The sequence below is a fragment of the Rana temporaria genome, chromosome 11 (assembly GCF_905171775.1).
Source record: "Rana temporaria chromosome 11, aRanTem1.1, whole genome shotgun sequence".
NCBI classification, from domain to species: Eukaryota; Metazoa; Chordata; class Amphibia; order Anura; family Ranidae; genus Rana; species Rana temporaria.
In genome coordinates, this window is record NC_053499.1 from 95,288,349 (window position 1) to 95,303,989 (window position 15,641).

General features: G+C 44.2%; 1 protein-coding gene across 1 annotated transcript; it reads left to right on the forward strand.

Annotated features, from left to right (window-relative positions):
- Positions 1-10,348: 10,348 nt before the first annotated feature.
- Positions 10,349-13,442, forward strand: LOC120917473. Its single transcript, XM_040328780.1, has one exon. The coding sequence runs from the start codon at positions 10,391-10,393 to the stop codon at positions 13,136-13,138; it is 2,748 nt and encodes a 915-aa protein (XP_040184714.1). The 5' UTR covers positions 10,349-10,390; the 3' UTR covers positions 13,139-13,442.
- Positions 13,443-15,641: the final 2,199 nt, after the last annotated feature.

Here is a 15,641-nt window from a genome sequence, read left to right on the forward strand (position 1 = left end):
TACGTTAGCCAAAAGGTCAGAGGTTCCGGGTGAGAGGAGAGTCGTCAGGAAGTCCGGGTCAAAACAAGGAGATATGGCAACAGGTAAACTCACTAAAGCTGATGACAAACCAGCAACCTGTTCAGGGAAGGCTGCTGGTTTAAATAGGAGTGTCCGGCCTCTGATTGGCCCCAGGGTTGCCGCATACCTGCACGTGCGCGCTTCCACGCACATGGCGCGCTGCCGTACCGCGCATGCGTGCGCGCAAACCACGCACAGGCATGCGCCAAAATTTCATTCTACTGGGCATGTGCAGGAATCTGTCAGAGGTGGAGCTAGTACCCTGACACAGTCTTCTGTGACCTTCCACTGCAACTGCTCCTCAAAATGTGGTCCTTGTTTTTTTTTCCATGCCTTCTTCTTCTTTTGGGACTCATCATAAACTTTATCAAAATCTTCCCCAGTAAGGGTAACAATGAGCTGGTCTGATGCTTTTCCATCTACTACTTTTGCAGTATACGTTCCTTTATCTTCTTCACCCAAGTCTTCCTTAATTATTTCAATAAGTCCATTTTCCTTGTCAATTGTTATTTTTCGTTTCGGTGTATTTTGGATGACTTTGTCATTAAGAGTCATCTCCAAATCTGCATCAGAGGACAGTTTTTCCACTTGTAACCCGAGGCGCACGTCCCCATTCTCCAGTACTTCCACATTCCAGCCTGAGATTTTCTGTATCAGTGGATGTCGTACATCATGGCTTTTGCGCATCAGTTCCTCTAGTTCTTCCTTTGTTAGCATGTGACTAGCAGATACTCCATCTGTATTTGGCACTTCAACAGCATAGGTGCCTACATCTTCCTCAGAAGGGTTTGTTAGAATAAGTTTAGACTTATTTCCATCGGTAGAAATGTCTATTCTCTCTGAGTCTGGAGCTCCCTTGTAGTCCTTGGACCAGAGGAACTGTGGCTTGTCAACTGGCTCCGGGTTTTCAAATGAAAGGTAAATAAATCCTTCCTCGTCTACCCCAACCTCAATTTCATTCGTGCCTTTTTGTCTGGTTGGCTCATCATCCAAATCACAGGCAATGTGATTTTGAGCATCTTCATTTTCAGAGTCACTAGCATTACGATTATTGCTACCATTTTCTACATCGCTGGATGTTCACTCCCTAGGTTCATTATCTTCTGAATCATCAGAGTCACGCTCATCTTGAACTGCGGTTGCACCACCGTCATCTGAGTCATCCAGACAGTCAGATTGTCCATCGCAAACAGCATTAGTTGGAACACAATTAAGACTTTTACACTGATACTCGTTACTTTTGCACATCTGCAGTTTGCAGTGAATTTCATCACTGCCATCATGGCAGTCCGTGCAGCCATCACACTGCCAGAAGGTCGGAATACATTGATCTTCACTAGCACAAGCCCACTGCTCGTTTTCACAAGTGATCTTCTCCAATTTACAGTACTTTTCATCACTTCCGTCTTTACAATCTTTTGCACCATCACATTTCCATTCCATTAGCAAGCAATCACCAGATGGACATTTAAATTCCCCACTTTGACATCGGACGTGTTTAGTGACTGTACAGTTTTGTTCATCTGAATGGTCACCACAATCACTGTCTCCATTGCAGTGCATAGTATAGGGAATACACTGTCCATTAGTACACTGGAACTTGTTACTGCCACATTCCTTACGTTCACAGCCTTGTTCATCAGGCTCATCAATGCAGTCTGGTTTACCATCACAGATCCAATTCTGAGGCACGCAGCAAGTCTTTGAAAGACACCGAACAGAGGGATCTGTTGGTCTCCAGCAGTTGTTTTCATCAGATCCATCAGGACACTGTGGCACCCCATCACAGCGGTATTTCTTCTCAAAACATTTTTTACTACTTTCGCACTGAAAAAAGTCTTCATTTGTACAGTAGATTGTGCAGTCCTCCAACAAAATTCTCTGCTGGGCTTTGTTGGTATCCCAGTTCTCTATCCCAAAAAGTCGGTATGTTACTGGCCTGACTCCCAGCCTCTGTCTGCTGTCTCTGAAGCTGTGTCACGATGGCCTCCATTTGCTGCTGGTGTCTCTGTTCCAAACCTGCCATGCTCTCTCGGTGAGCTGCAAGGCTCTCTTGGTGAGCCTGTTGTTGAGCTGCAATGCTCCCTTGGTGAGCCTGTTGTTGAGCTGCAAGGCTCTGTTGTTGAGCTGCAATGCTCCGCTGCCAATCTGCATTCATCTGCTGTTGATTTGCATTTGCTTGTTGTTGATTTGCATTTGATAAAACCAGCTGTTTCAGTATCTCCTCCATTTTGGGTTTACTTTAACTGCCCGCATTCTCCACCATATGTGAGGGGTTAGCTCGGCAGCGGGGTGTGTGACCCCTTGGATGGGTTCACCACACACTGAATTTATACAGACTGGCAGTCGAAGATGGTTGAAAACAAAGTTTCTCATTTATTTTTCCATCTTGCCGGAAAACAATTGCAAGCATCCAAACAGCATAAACAAAATCAAACATAAAATAAATCCTAGCCACTCTGGTCGTCTACCTTCCACACAGGAACCTATCTATGAAGTCTAACACAGCCTACTGTTGGGTAGACAGTGCTGGTCATACAGCACAAAACAATAGTCTTTTGATTTTTATCACATAGAAAAAATCAATCCTCTCCTCACCTCCACCGAAGACCTTCTGGCACTGCTCTCCTACTCACACAGCCTTAGGAGTGATGCAGCCAATTAGTGGTAATCCTTTGGGCTACTTATAGAGGCCTTAATTGCCTCATTCTGAACAGCTGGAGTCTTTCAACGCCCTTAGACCTTGTCTGGCTATTTCTCGCAGCCGACGCCTAATAATGATTAGTGACTTCCTGTCACTATATATATATATATATATATATATATATATATATATATATATATATATTTTTGCACAGAGGTGGATTAGAGTGAAGATATTTACCTTCATTCATCTAGTGATATCACAGATCACCAAATGTACTGTTTGTTTTTTGGCATTGTTCTCTTTTGCACGATTGATTGGAATTTATAAGGACACTGGGCCAGATTCACAGAAAAATTACGCCGGATACTGCTGATACTCCGGCGTACTTTCAAATTTGCTGCGTCGTATCTTTATTTGTAATTCACAAACAAAGATACGACGGCTTTTGGCTAAAATCCGACAGGCGTACGGCTTCGTACGCCTTCGGATCTTAGGATGCAATACTTCGGCGACCGATGGGTGGAGTTTGCGTAGTTTTCCGCGTCGGGTATGCAAATTAGCTGTTTACGGCGATCCACGAAGGTACACGCGTTCGTCGCATTCTCTTACGTCGTCGCTAGTCGGTTTTTCCCATCGCAAACTTACGCCTGTTATTTCATGGCTTAGATTTAGACCAGCTATGTTAAAGCATGGCTGTCGTTCCGGCGTTGAATTTCAAATTTTTTTTTATTTTGCGTAAGACGTTCGGGAATACGAAAGGACGTAACGCACGTCGCCGTTCAAAAAACACGTCGGGGCGCCGTAATTTCACGCAAAGCACAGCGGGAAATTTCCTAACGGAGCATGCGCAGAACGTTCGGCGCAGGAACGCGCCTAATTTAAATGGTACACGCCCTATTTGAATTAGGCGGGCTTGCGCCGGACGGCTTTACGCTACGCCGCCGCAAGTTTAAGTGCTTTGTGAATCAAGCACTTACGATGAAAACTTGCGGCGGAGTAACGTAAAGGGGATACGTTACGCCGCCGTAATTGTTCGTGAATCTGGCCCACTGTGTGCAATAAGGAGTAGGTTGCACTTTATTGCTAGTTTTAAGGCATATATATATATATATATAAAATGTGTGTTTTGTATATGCACATTGGATGTAATTCTGTATATGCACATTAAAATTTTTGGTATAAAGCTGCACTTATTTAGTATTAACAGTAAGGTAGTACAACAATAAAAAAAAAAGGGGGGGTCGCAGAGACCAAGTTATCCTATATACACGCAATGTGCGGGATGGCTGATAGAATGACTCTACCACAGAGTACAGATAGATTCTGGGGTATTCCAATAGCTCAACGCTAGACACTGTCCTGCCTCCCATACTAGCTAATCTATGTAGGGGGGCCGCAATTAAGGACCGAACCCGCGAGTCAGGTCCATATTAAATGGAGTTGTGAGAATTGGAAAATGTATAGGATACTGCCAACATCCTTATAAATAGGAGAAACATGTAGTACTAGTACATAGTACTTCAGTTTTGAGCATACTTACATGGATACAATGCACTTCAAATTGTGGCAAAAATAAAAACAAACAGCAGTGATGGTACAAACTGGCTGAGAGGTCCACAAAGACTGAAGTGCCGAGGCTCAGGGGCAGATACCACAATGCTTTCACAAGAGATGCCTGCTTATGTGACTAACAGCGAAAAGATGTTGTTCAAACTGAAATGCTTTAAAAGGGGTACTTTAAATTGGTTCCATATGCTAATGTATAGGTACAAAGCAGCAAAATAAGGGAAACAGACTGAGTGGAAAGAGTAATATCCAGTCAGATAGGGGAATGTTATTTACCTTTTTAAGCTGTAGTGTAGTCATAAGAAACAGACCTCATGGCGGCAGTCAAAAGACTGACAATCTGCCAAAAGAGTCTGCTCCTTAAATAGTAGGATAATCCAATCATATGGGTGATTGGGACTGCAAGAGCCAGCCCCCCAGCACAGATGACAAGCAGCCGGCTGAAGGGTGTCTCTCTGACGCGGAGGCGCGCAACATAGCCACGCCCAACGGGCATGATGACGTCACGTGTCACTGGCGGGAATACATTCACCCGGCAATTGTTGGCCCTGGTGATGTACCCAGCGCATAGGGCCCAAATGATGGAAGGAAAGAATCCGCCCATCAGAGGCCATGTGCGGGCGGAACTTAGCTGCCGGGTGTCAGCAGTGAGTGCAAAGGCCGTCCAAGCTCCACACAGCATCATCAAGTAGACAGTTGGAAATAGACATATCAGTCAGTTTGTTTACAATTGAAAAAAGAGAAAAAATTTAAATTATGAATACATATAATAATAATGATATCAAACATTTAATAGTAAATAATAAGAAAAAAATCTAAAAGTTATACGAAGTGTGCATGAGAATAAATAACATGGTCAGAAGTCAATAAATACGGATAATACAAAATAATAGTACAATTAAAAAGAATAATACGAGGAAAGGGGGAAAGGGACATCTATAGATTGAGTTCAGACTCCTGAGGTGACTCCTGGTAAAAAAAGGTCGAAAGTTGAATGCCTCGTTGAGGCCTGGTGGTAGGGTTGCCTGTAGGTTGAATATCCTAGCTCACATTAGAGGAGGTGCTTGTTAAAATCACCTCCACGGGAGCCAAGGTGGATATGGTCAAGGACACGAAAAAATACTTCTAGGGTCGACTTTGGATGGACTAAGGCCGTATGTCTGCCAATGGTTGGATCTGGAGCCTGTTTTTTTTATGGTGGTAATATGTTGGTAAATTCACAGAGTTCGTTTTTCCAACATGGTAGCATCCAACTTCACAGCTGAGTAAGTATACCACAGCTGGATTTCTACAGTTGACAATGTTTAGGACGGAACCATTGGCCATTCGGCAATTTTATATGCTTGCGTTTATCGATGTACTGACATCCCCCACATGGGAATGTTCCCAGTCTTTTACACGTGACGCCTCTGTGGGATTTTAACTCACTTGAGACTAGCCTGTCACCCACAGAGGGAACCCTACTGTAGGTGACAGCTGGATGGTCAGAGACAAATGGTGCCAAAGTTTGGTCCATAGTGAGGAGGTGCCAGTATTTAAGGATACGTTTTAGTTGCTTGTGTTGCACTGAATAAGTTGTTATCCTTGTATCATCACTAGAGGATTGCTTCTCTGTGTTTAACAGATTACGACGGGATAGATTGCTAACCCTTTTATAGGCCCCTTTGAGACATGTATGTGAATATACTCTTTCGAGGAGTCTTTCTCCTTTCTCTTTGGCCTAATTTCTGAAGCCCATTTCGTCAGAGCAATTACGGCGTTACCCGTAGATATTGACTATAGGGTATCGATGCGAGGAATGGTTTCGGATGGAAGCTGGTCGCATGGAGAAGTGCATTACCCGCTGTTGGTTTCCTGTATAATTCACTAGATAAACTTCCATCTGTCTGTTTTTATTTTTATTTTTATTTTTTGCCCCTATGGGGCAACTGCCTGTGTACTAGTTGTACATTTTTCTCACGTCCATATTTGTATTAAGCATAGCATTCAATTGTTGCATTTTAGTACTGTTTCCATGCTTGGATGCTAGTTTTAATGTTCAACAAAATAATTATTTTTTCGATACAGGTGGAGCAAGCGAGGACTGTTCACTGTTCTACTTGACGTTTCTTTAACAATCTACGTAAACGATTAATAAAAACCACTGAATCAGAAAAAAAGGGGGGGGGTGAAAGGAGTGAGGAATGGGGGGGGGTGAAGGGGGGATGGAAAACGGATGTAGGACCATCATATTGGTCTTTATATTAGTCTCTCAACATATGGTATGCAGCGGTTAGTCTTTGGATAGCCGCAGGCCTGGACTTCATCCTCTCTCTCCAAATCTTGTTAAACTTTTTAGGACATTTACAGCTCATGTAGGTATGCTTGTAGAGGGGTAGGACCATTGTGGTGTTGTGGGGGGACCAGCCTGTTTCCATTTGGTCAAAATAGTTTTCCTGCATAGATTGCTGTATAGAAAATAGCTGTTTGTGTAGACTAGGATTAACAGGATTACATATTCCTAAAAGGAGTATCCTAGGATCCAGGTCTATAGACAAATCCCCCACTATGTTGATCTCATCAACCACCCCTCTCCAAAACTTCTGGATCAGAGGGCATGACCAAACTATGTGTATCCTCTCATCCCTCTGAGGATTTCTTCTGGAGACACTGGTAAAAATACACAGCTATTTAACATTTGGCAGAGCGATATACCTTCTCTTAACTAGGAGGATTGGGACGAGGGGATTCAGCAATATGTACCATTGATATCTGCTAGGGATAGGTACATTCAGCTCAAGTTCCTTCACAGAGCATATTATACACCTCAGAGACTCGCTAAGATCTACCCAACATATTCTGACTGCTGTGCTAAATGCTTGCGTGACACAGGGACGGCGCCCCGTCCTCCCCAGTGTAAAACAATGACAGCGGGGCGGCCGGGTTTGGTAGCGCAGCGGCGATATGACACACTGACAGCACAGGGAGAGCCCAGCCGGGGGGGGGGGGGTGTGGACTGTACCGCTTGTAACTGTCCGCTTACCATTGTGGATCTTGTTCAGCACTTACTGCTGGGTGGAACCTTTCTGCCTCCCTTTGGTTCCCTGGGGAATGTTTTGATCAGCAGGATTACAAGACCACTCCTTCTTCCTGTCTTAGAAAGAAAGCCTTTTCCTGTATCTCAGATGCCACATGTTAGCTGTCTGCATAGGATTTCATGGAAGATGTCTGCAGAAAATCCCTAAAGCTTAAAGTTTGTACCCCCCTTGGCAAGCGGATCGAGGTATGCAGAAAAGTGTGCATTGTTATAAAGGTGTATATGTTCTAGAAATAAACCCTGTTCATGCTGTTTGGTTTTAAATACGCTATATAATCCAAGGCACTTTGCATGTAACCATGTTTCTTTGAATGTTCAATGTAATCAGATGTGTGTGCAGACAACTGTAATTAACCTTGTAACCCCCTTTTGTGGTGACAACTGTAAATAAGTGTGTTGTATGTCATTTACAGTTTTCACGGTGCTATGGTGCTTACGATATTCATGTTTATGGTGCTCAAGGAGATAAAGAAAATAATATTCAACCCTGCTGCGCACCTTTGTCGCGAAAGAATAAAACTACTGCACTCGTCAGAAGCTCTCCTCTTGTTATTTATTCGATGCTAAAGGGGCCGTAACAGTGAAAACTCGTCGCTGCGGTGGAGACTCGACATCACCAGCTGCGTCGCTGTCTTCATCGAACTGTGAGTAAAGGCTTCCCAACACCTTGCAAGACACGTGCGGATGCCATCTTGGCAACAGAGACTTGGCTAAAAAAGTAAACGTGTCACGTGGACTTTTAAATATAGCGGGCTCTTTATATGTGATCCGGAAGCCGCCCTTAACTACTATGCGAGCCAAATAGTTAATATTTTGCTAAACCAGTGATCACGTTATTATATTCGTGTTTAGAGGCCTAGTGTCAGATTTAAAGCAACGCTATCTTCCAAGTTCCTAATCCACTAAACTGCAGTTATTTACGTAAAGGGTTAATTGTCTGGTTAGAAAGTGTCAGCAGTATATTTGTTTAAAACATTTTGTAGTACTGTATGCATTGTTTGCTAATCTTTAGTTACAAGTGTAAACGCCTGTTATCTGTCGTAGCCCTTAGTAGCAAGTTTGAGCCAACACTCATTCAAGTTAGGTTTCAGGCACACACACACTTGAAAGGCAAAGGCACACTAGAACAAAATGTTGTCACCTGCTGAAGAAACAGACAAACCCACAGAGTCACAACAGGTGCGATCCAGCTCCAGAGAGCGAAGCCTAACAGAAAAGGGCAAAGAAATGCACGAAGAAACAGTTAAGAAGAATGAAAAGGCATTCAACAAGGTGTGCAACTCTTGGAAGGAGCTAGCAAAGGAGATTAGGACAAAGTTAAAAGATTTCTGCTCAACTGAAGACCTTAATACAAGATTGAAAGAGATTAAAGCCAAAGAAGCGTTAGTGCACCAACAGTATGAGTCCATGTGACGAAATAATTCCACTACCCCGTATGTTGTTAAGAAAATGGATGCATGCACCGCGTTAACGGCTGAAATCTGCAACCTCATCAGCAAGCGGCTAGAGAATGTAGATGAAATCTTTAACGATCAACTTGAGAAGGAAAGGGTGAGGATGGTGCTTAATAAAGAAGAGCATGAGTCAGTCTTTGGAAACTCAGAAACAGAAACTGTCCTCTCAGAGTCATTACCAGAATCCAACGCAAGCTCAATAGCTCCAGATCTAGCAAACGCGCTGACGCAGAAGCAGATCTTGCAGCCAAAATAGAACAGGCAAAGGCGACGCAACAGATGTGCGAGGAGCAAGCTAAGCTGAACAAACTAGAGGCAGAAATTAAACTGAAGTTGGATGAGGAAAAGACAAGACTACAACAGCTACAAGCAGAAAATGAAGTCAAGGTAGCTGCAGCAAGAGTGAAAGCCTACAACGCTTATGATAGTCTTGAAATTTACGAACAGGAGACAGACCACAAGGTGCAATACCTCTGCCAAAATAATGAACCACGAAACTCATTGAATCCAAAGGCTGTGCCATTTCAACCTTCAAATACACCACTTGGGGTGTCAAGACCAAATGAAGAAGTTAGTCTAACCCCAGGACTTGCAAGTCTGCTTATCTCCAACCGTCTCCCTATACCTGAACCAACTGTATTCACAGGTGATCCTTTGAAGTTCATAGATTGGAAGATATCCTTTATGGCGCTGATTGATCAGAAACCACTCCCTGTGTGCGAAAAAATGCTGTACTTGAAGAGGTATCTCGGTGGTGAAGCTCGTAAGGCAGTGGAAGGGTTCTTCTACCGAAATTCAGAAGATGCCTATCTAGGTGCTTGGGGAATCCTACAGGACAGGTATGGAGGTCCATTCATAGTGCAAAGAGCCTTCAGAGAAAGGTTGGCTAAATGGCCAAAGATATCAGCAAATGACCCTGTAGCATTAAGAGAGTTTGCGGATTTCCTTCAAGGTTGTGTGGAGGCCATTCCTCATGTTAAAAGCCTAGCTATTCTAAATGATTGTGAAGAAAACCACAAGCTTCTCAAGAAACTGCCTGAATGGATCGTGCGCAGATGGAGTCGCATCGCCGTGGATGAGCTGGACAAGTCCCAAGAATACCCAACCTTTGCTCGTTTCACAGAGTTCCTGCAAAGGGAAGCTAAGATTGCATGCAACCCCATTGCCTCTCCTTTTCTCCTCAGTACCAAGACTACAGATGAGAGAATTCCCAAGAGAGCCAAGGCGCTCAACACAAGCACTCAAATGAAGCCCTCTACCTTCAATGTTCCAAATATCTCAGCTTCAAGACCGAAACCACCTTGCCTAGTCTGCAAAGACGAAACACACGGTGTCGCTAAATGTCTGACTTTTGCGGCAAAGACCATCGATGAAAAGAGGGCCTTTATTCACGAAAACCATCTCTGTTTTGGTTGCTTAAGAAAGGGCCACACTACAAAAGACTGCAAAGGAAGACACACGTGTAGCTTATGCAGTCGACGTCATCCAACCTGTTTGCACATACAGAGAGACACTGAGCCTGTCAAAACATCAAACGATGATTCAGTAGGCGTCAGAAATTAGGCAAACGACAACGTTCCCAAAGTTATGTCCCATACTTTGACAAGACATACGTCTGCCACATCCTGCATTGTTCCAGTTCTGTTGTCAGCTACTGCGGAGTCTCAGAGGGAAATCCTCACTTATGCCTTACTTGACACACAGAGTGATTCAACCTTTATTCTTGCAGACCTGGTATCAAAGTTAAGTGTGAGCACCAAGCCATTACAGCTAAAGCTCAGCACAATGACAGCGGTTGACGAAGTTATATCAAGCCAAATTGCTCACGGTCTGCAAGTGCGTGGCTTCAACTCTAAAGCTCAAGTCCAACTCCGTCAAGCCTATACAAGAGATTTCATTCCAGTAGGTAAGTCTCACATCCCCACTAAGGAGACTGCACTCCAGTGGTCACACCTCAAACACTTGGCAAACAAGTTACAGCCACTTCAAGATTGCGAAGTAGGACTACTGATCGGTTATGACTGCCCATTAGCACTGGCTCCCTTGGAGGTTGTTATCGGCTCCGGAAATGAACCCTTCGCTCAAAAAACTATGCTCGGCTGGAGCATTGTAGGATCAGCAAATCCACATCTTGATAGACAGGGTAGCCAGAGCTTCGTACACAGAGTCGCAGTGAAAGAAATGCCAATGCCGCCGGTCGCTGATGTGTTAAAGGCTTTAGAAATGGACTTCATTGAAAGAAATTATGAAGATAAGTACGTGTCTCAAGATGATGTTCGCTTCGTGCAGTTTCTCTCGGAAACTACAATGAAAAGGAAAGATGGACACTACGAGATGCCGTTACCCTTCAAAGACAACAGTCAACTGGCACTACCAAACAATAAGAGCCTGGCCCTTATTCGACTTCATCATCTAAAGAAAAGATTAAAGGGAAATAGACAGTACCATGAACACTACACTGCATTTATGGAAGAAACAATCAGAAAAGGTGATGCAGAACCAGCCCCTTCATTATCAGAGGAAGAGACAGTGTGGTACATCCCACATCACAGGGTTTATCACCCCAGGAAGCCAGACAAGTTGAGAGTTGTCTTTGATTGTTCAGCAAAGTTCAAAGGCATCTCCCTAAACGATACCTTGCTGACAGGTCCCGACCTGATAAACTCTCTAGTGGGAGTCCTCTGTCGCTTCAGGAAGGAAGCAGTTGCTGTGATATGCGACATTGAAAAGATGTTCCATCAGTTCTATATGCCCTCAGAAATGCGCAATTACTTAAGGTTCCTTTGGTGGGAGAACGGTCAGTTGGAAACAGAACCGAAAGAATACAGAATGGCAGTTCACCTTTTCGGTGCCAGCTCCGCTCCAGGATGTGCCAATGTCGGCCTTAAGTATCTTGCACGACAACACAAGTCAGAACATCCCTCAGCATCAGCCTTCATCGATAAGAACTTTTATGTCGACGACGGCCTAACTAGCGTTCCAACAGTCAGCGAAGCTTTGAATCTAATCCTCGAAACTCAAGGATTATGTAAAAATGCTGGCCTACGACTGCATAAGTTCAACTCTAATAAAAGGGACGTCCTGTCCTGTATAGCTCCGTCAGAAAGAGCAACAACTAGTGTACCTGTCAAACTTAGCCCAGACTCAACAACAGAAGGACAAGTACTTGCTATTCAGTGGTCAATTGAAAACGACACCTTCAGTTTCAGTGCTGACATAAAGGATCAACCCTCAACTCGTCGTGGTATCCTGTCAGTCGTAGCCTCCCTTTATGATCCTCTAGGCTTCATAGCCCCCTTCATACTGAGTGGCAAGTGCATTCTCCAAGAGCTTTGCCGCAGAGGCATCAGTTGGGATGAAGCACTTCCTGAGAGCTTATGTCCACGGTGGGAAGCTTGGAAGAGTAGTCTGCAAACTTTAAGGGAAATCAAGATACCCAGATGTTACCATCCCCCAGACTTTGGTAACAGAATGAAAGTGGAACTACACCACTTTTCCGATGCCAGCAACATAGGATATGGTGCCTGTTCGTACCTTAGGTACAAAAATGACAGAGATCAAGTCCATTGCAGCTTCGTAATGGCCAAGGCAAGAGTCGCACCAACGAAGATTGTGAGCATCCCAAGGCTTGAACTCTCAGCTGCCGTCACTGCAGCAAGGTTGAGTGTCATGTTGAAGGCAGAACTTGAAATAGAAGTTGACAAAGAGTTCTTCTGGACAGACTCCCAAGTAGTCTTAGCCTATATCAATAACGAAGCAAGAAGGTTTCACGTGTTTGTAGCCAATCGTGTTCAACTCATAAGAGAGATTACAGATCCAACCCAGTGGCATTATGTGGATACGACACAAAACCCAGCCGACCATGCATCCAGGGGTCTACATGTAGCGGATATCTCCACCTCAAGTTGGTTATCTGGGCCTAGTTTCCTTTGGAGATCTGAAGTGCACGCATCTTCAAGCTCTTCAGCAGAACTAATTGTAGACGATCCTAAAGTCAAACCCATTACAACCCTTGCATCACAAGCCAATGAACAATTCTGGAGTCGGTGGAAAAGAGAATACCTCATGAGTGTTTCCACAAGACAGAAATGGCACACACCTCGACGTAACCTCAAAGTAAATGATATTGTCATAATCAAAGATGATATGTCTCCCAGATGCCAGTGGCAACTAGGACGTGTAATTGAAACTACAATAGAAAAGGATGATCTAGTTCGTCGAGTCAAGGTGTTAGTAGGTGACAAAAGACTGCAAGATAAGAAGGACTATGTACCAAAACCTTCAATTATTGAACGTCCTATTCAAAAGCTAGTAGTTCTCATAGAAAGCAAATAAGTTCAGTTTTAGTGATACACTAGCATACCACCACACAAGACAGTAGCCAGTTACAGAGGTACCTATAAGCTAAATTGTGTATGATGTACCATGTTTTATAGCGGCCAAGGTTATGTTCTGTAAATTATGTATGACTTTTAGGTTATATTCATCATAACATAATTTGGTGGGAGTGTAACTGTCCGCTTACCATTGTGGATCTTGTTCAGCACTTACTGCTGGGTGGAACCTTTCTGCCTCCCTTTGGTTCCCTGGGGAATGTTTTGATCAGCAGGATTACAAGACCACTCCTTCTTCCTGTCTTTGAAAGAAAGCCTTTTCCTGTATCTCAGATGCCACATGTTAGCTGTCTGCATAGGATTTCATGGAAGATGTCTGCAGAAAATCCCTAAAGCTTAAAGTTTGTACCCCCCTTGGCAAGCGGATCGAGGTATGCAGAAAAGTGTGCATTGTTATAAAGGTGTATATGTTCTAGAGATAAACCCTGTTCATGCTGTTTGGTTTTAAATACGCTATATAATCCAAGGCACTTTGCATGTAACCATGTTTCTTTGAATGTTCAATGTAATCAGATGTGTGTGCAGACAACTGTAATTAACCCTGTAACCCCCTTTTGTGGTGACAACTGTAAATAAGTGTGTTGTATGTAATTTACAGTTTTCACGGTGCTATGGTGCTTACGATATTCATGTTTACGGTGCTCAAGGAGATAAAGAAAATATTATTCAACCCTGCTGCGCACCTTTGTCGCGAAAGAATAAAACTACTGCACTCGTCAGAAGCTCTCCTCTTGTTATTTATTCGATGCTAAAGGGGTCGTAACACCGCTATTTGGGTGACATGATTAACCAGACACCAGTGCAAAACAAAAAAAAAAGTCTCGCTCTCTTGTACAGCAGGAGAGGGAGAGCGAGAGACACTGTCTGACAGTGGGGCATAGAACAGGAAATGCGGGAGTAGCAGGAGATTGGTTGCTAGGTGGTCCTAGCAACCAATCATTGTCTTCTGAAAATGAAAGTGCAGAGTAAGGTAGGAACTGACAGAGCTATGCAACATGCAGGGGGTCCAGTCAGAGCTGAAGGGGTAATGTGCAGGGGGTCCAGTCAGAGCTGGGGGGGTAATGTGGAGGGGGTCCAGTCCGAGCTGTGGGAGGTTAATGTGCAGGGGGTCCAGTCTGAGCTGTGGGGAGGGGGTTAATGTGCAGGGGTGCAGTCAGAGCTGGGGGGGGGGGGTAATGTGCAGGGAGTCCAGTCCAAGCTGGGGGTTAATGTGCACAGGGGTTTCAGTCAGAGCTGGGGGGATAATGTGCAGGAGGTCCAATCAGAGCTGTGAAGGGGGTCAAGTCAGAGCTGTGGGGGGGGGTAATGTGCAGGGGGTCCAGTCAGAGCTCTGGGGGAGGGTAATGTGCAGGGAGTCCAATCAGAGCTGTGGAGGGGGGGGTAAGGTGCAGGAGGTTGTGTAATGTAAAGGGGGCCTGAGGGTTTTGTAATGTAAAGGGGTGCAGGGTGCTGTGCAATGTAAAGGGGTCCAGAGGTGCAGGGGGGCTGTGTAATGTAAAGGAGCCCAGATGGCATGTAATGTAAAGGGGTCCAGTTGTGGAGAGGGTACAAAGAAGTGACAGAGATATTGGAGGATGCAGAGGTATGCATGGGGGCACAGTGGAGTGTTTTTACATTTTAAAGTGGGGGGGGGGTGCCAAATGCTCTAGGTACGCAGTAGGGTCAGGCATGGATCGGAGATGTGGCAGTCGGGGATACTGCAGCAGCTGACTTTTAAAATACGGACAGGGCACCCGTGATGTCCTCACCCGAAGCCCATCTGTCCCTCGCGTGGAGGTGCCACCATCTTTCGGTAAGGAAATCAGACTGAAGACTGACAATCTTGGTAAAACACCTGCCTTGAACTCAGCCAGAAGCATATTGGAGAAAGGAGACAAACACTTTTGACAGCAGCAACAGTCTATAAAGACTTTGCCACTGATCAGCAGCTGAACTGTTGTGCAAGTTCCACCTGCTTTGATGGTCAATTACCTGAACTGTTCCATTCACTATCATGGTGAAGTACCTGAATTGTTCTATCTGCTCTGATGGTCAAGTATATAAATAAGCAAAAGTTCCATATACCATGGTGGTCAAGTATCTGCATGTCTATGACTTGTGAATAGTCCAGAGGATTAATTTGACTTTGTATTCTATCGTTTTTTGAGTTCTACAGCATTGCAATTGCTGTGCTGCAGCTGTCACCGGATGTCTAATGCCGCGTACACACCATCACTTTATGTGATGAAAAAAACGACATTTTTAAAAACGTCAATTTAAATGACCGTGTGGGGGGGGAAAAATTAGTTTTATGTCTTGTGAAAAACGACAAATAAAAATTGAAGCATGCTTTAATTTTATGTGTCGTTTTTCAAAACGTTGTTTTTTGTTTCACAGAAATTGACCGTGTGTAGCTAAAAAACAACGTTTAAAACGATGTTTTTAAACCCGCGCATGCCCAGAAG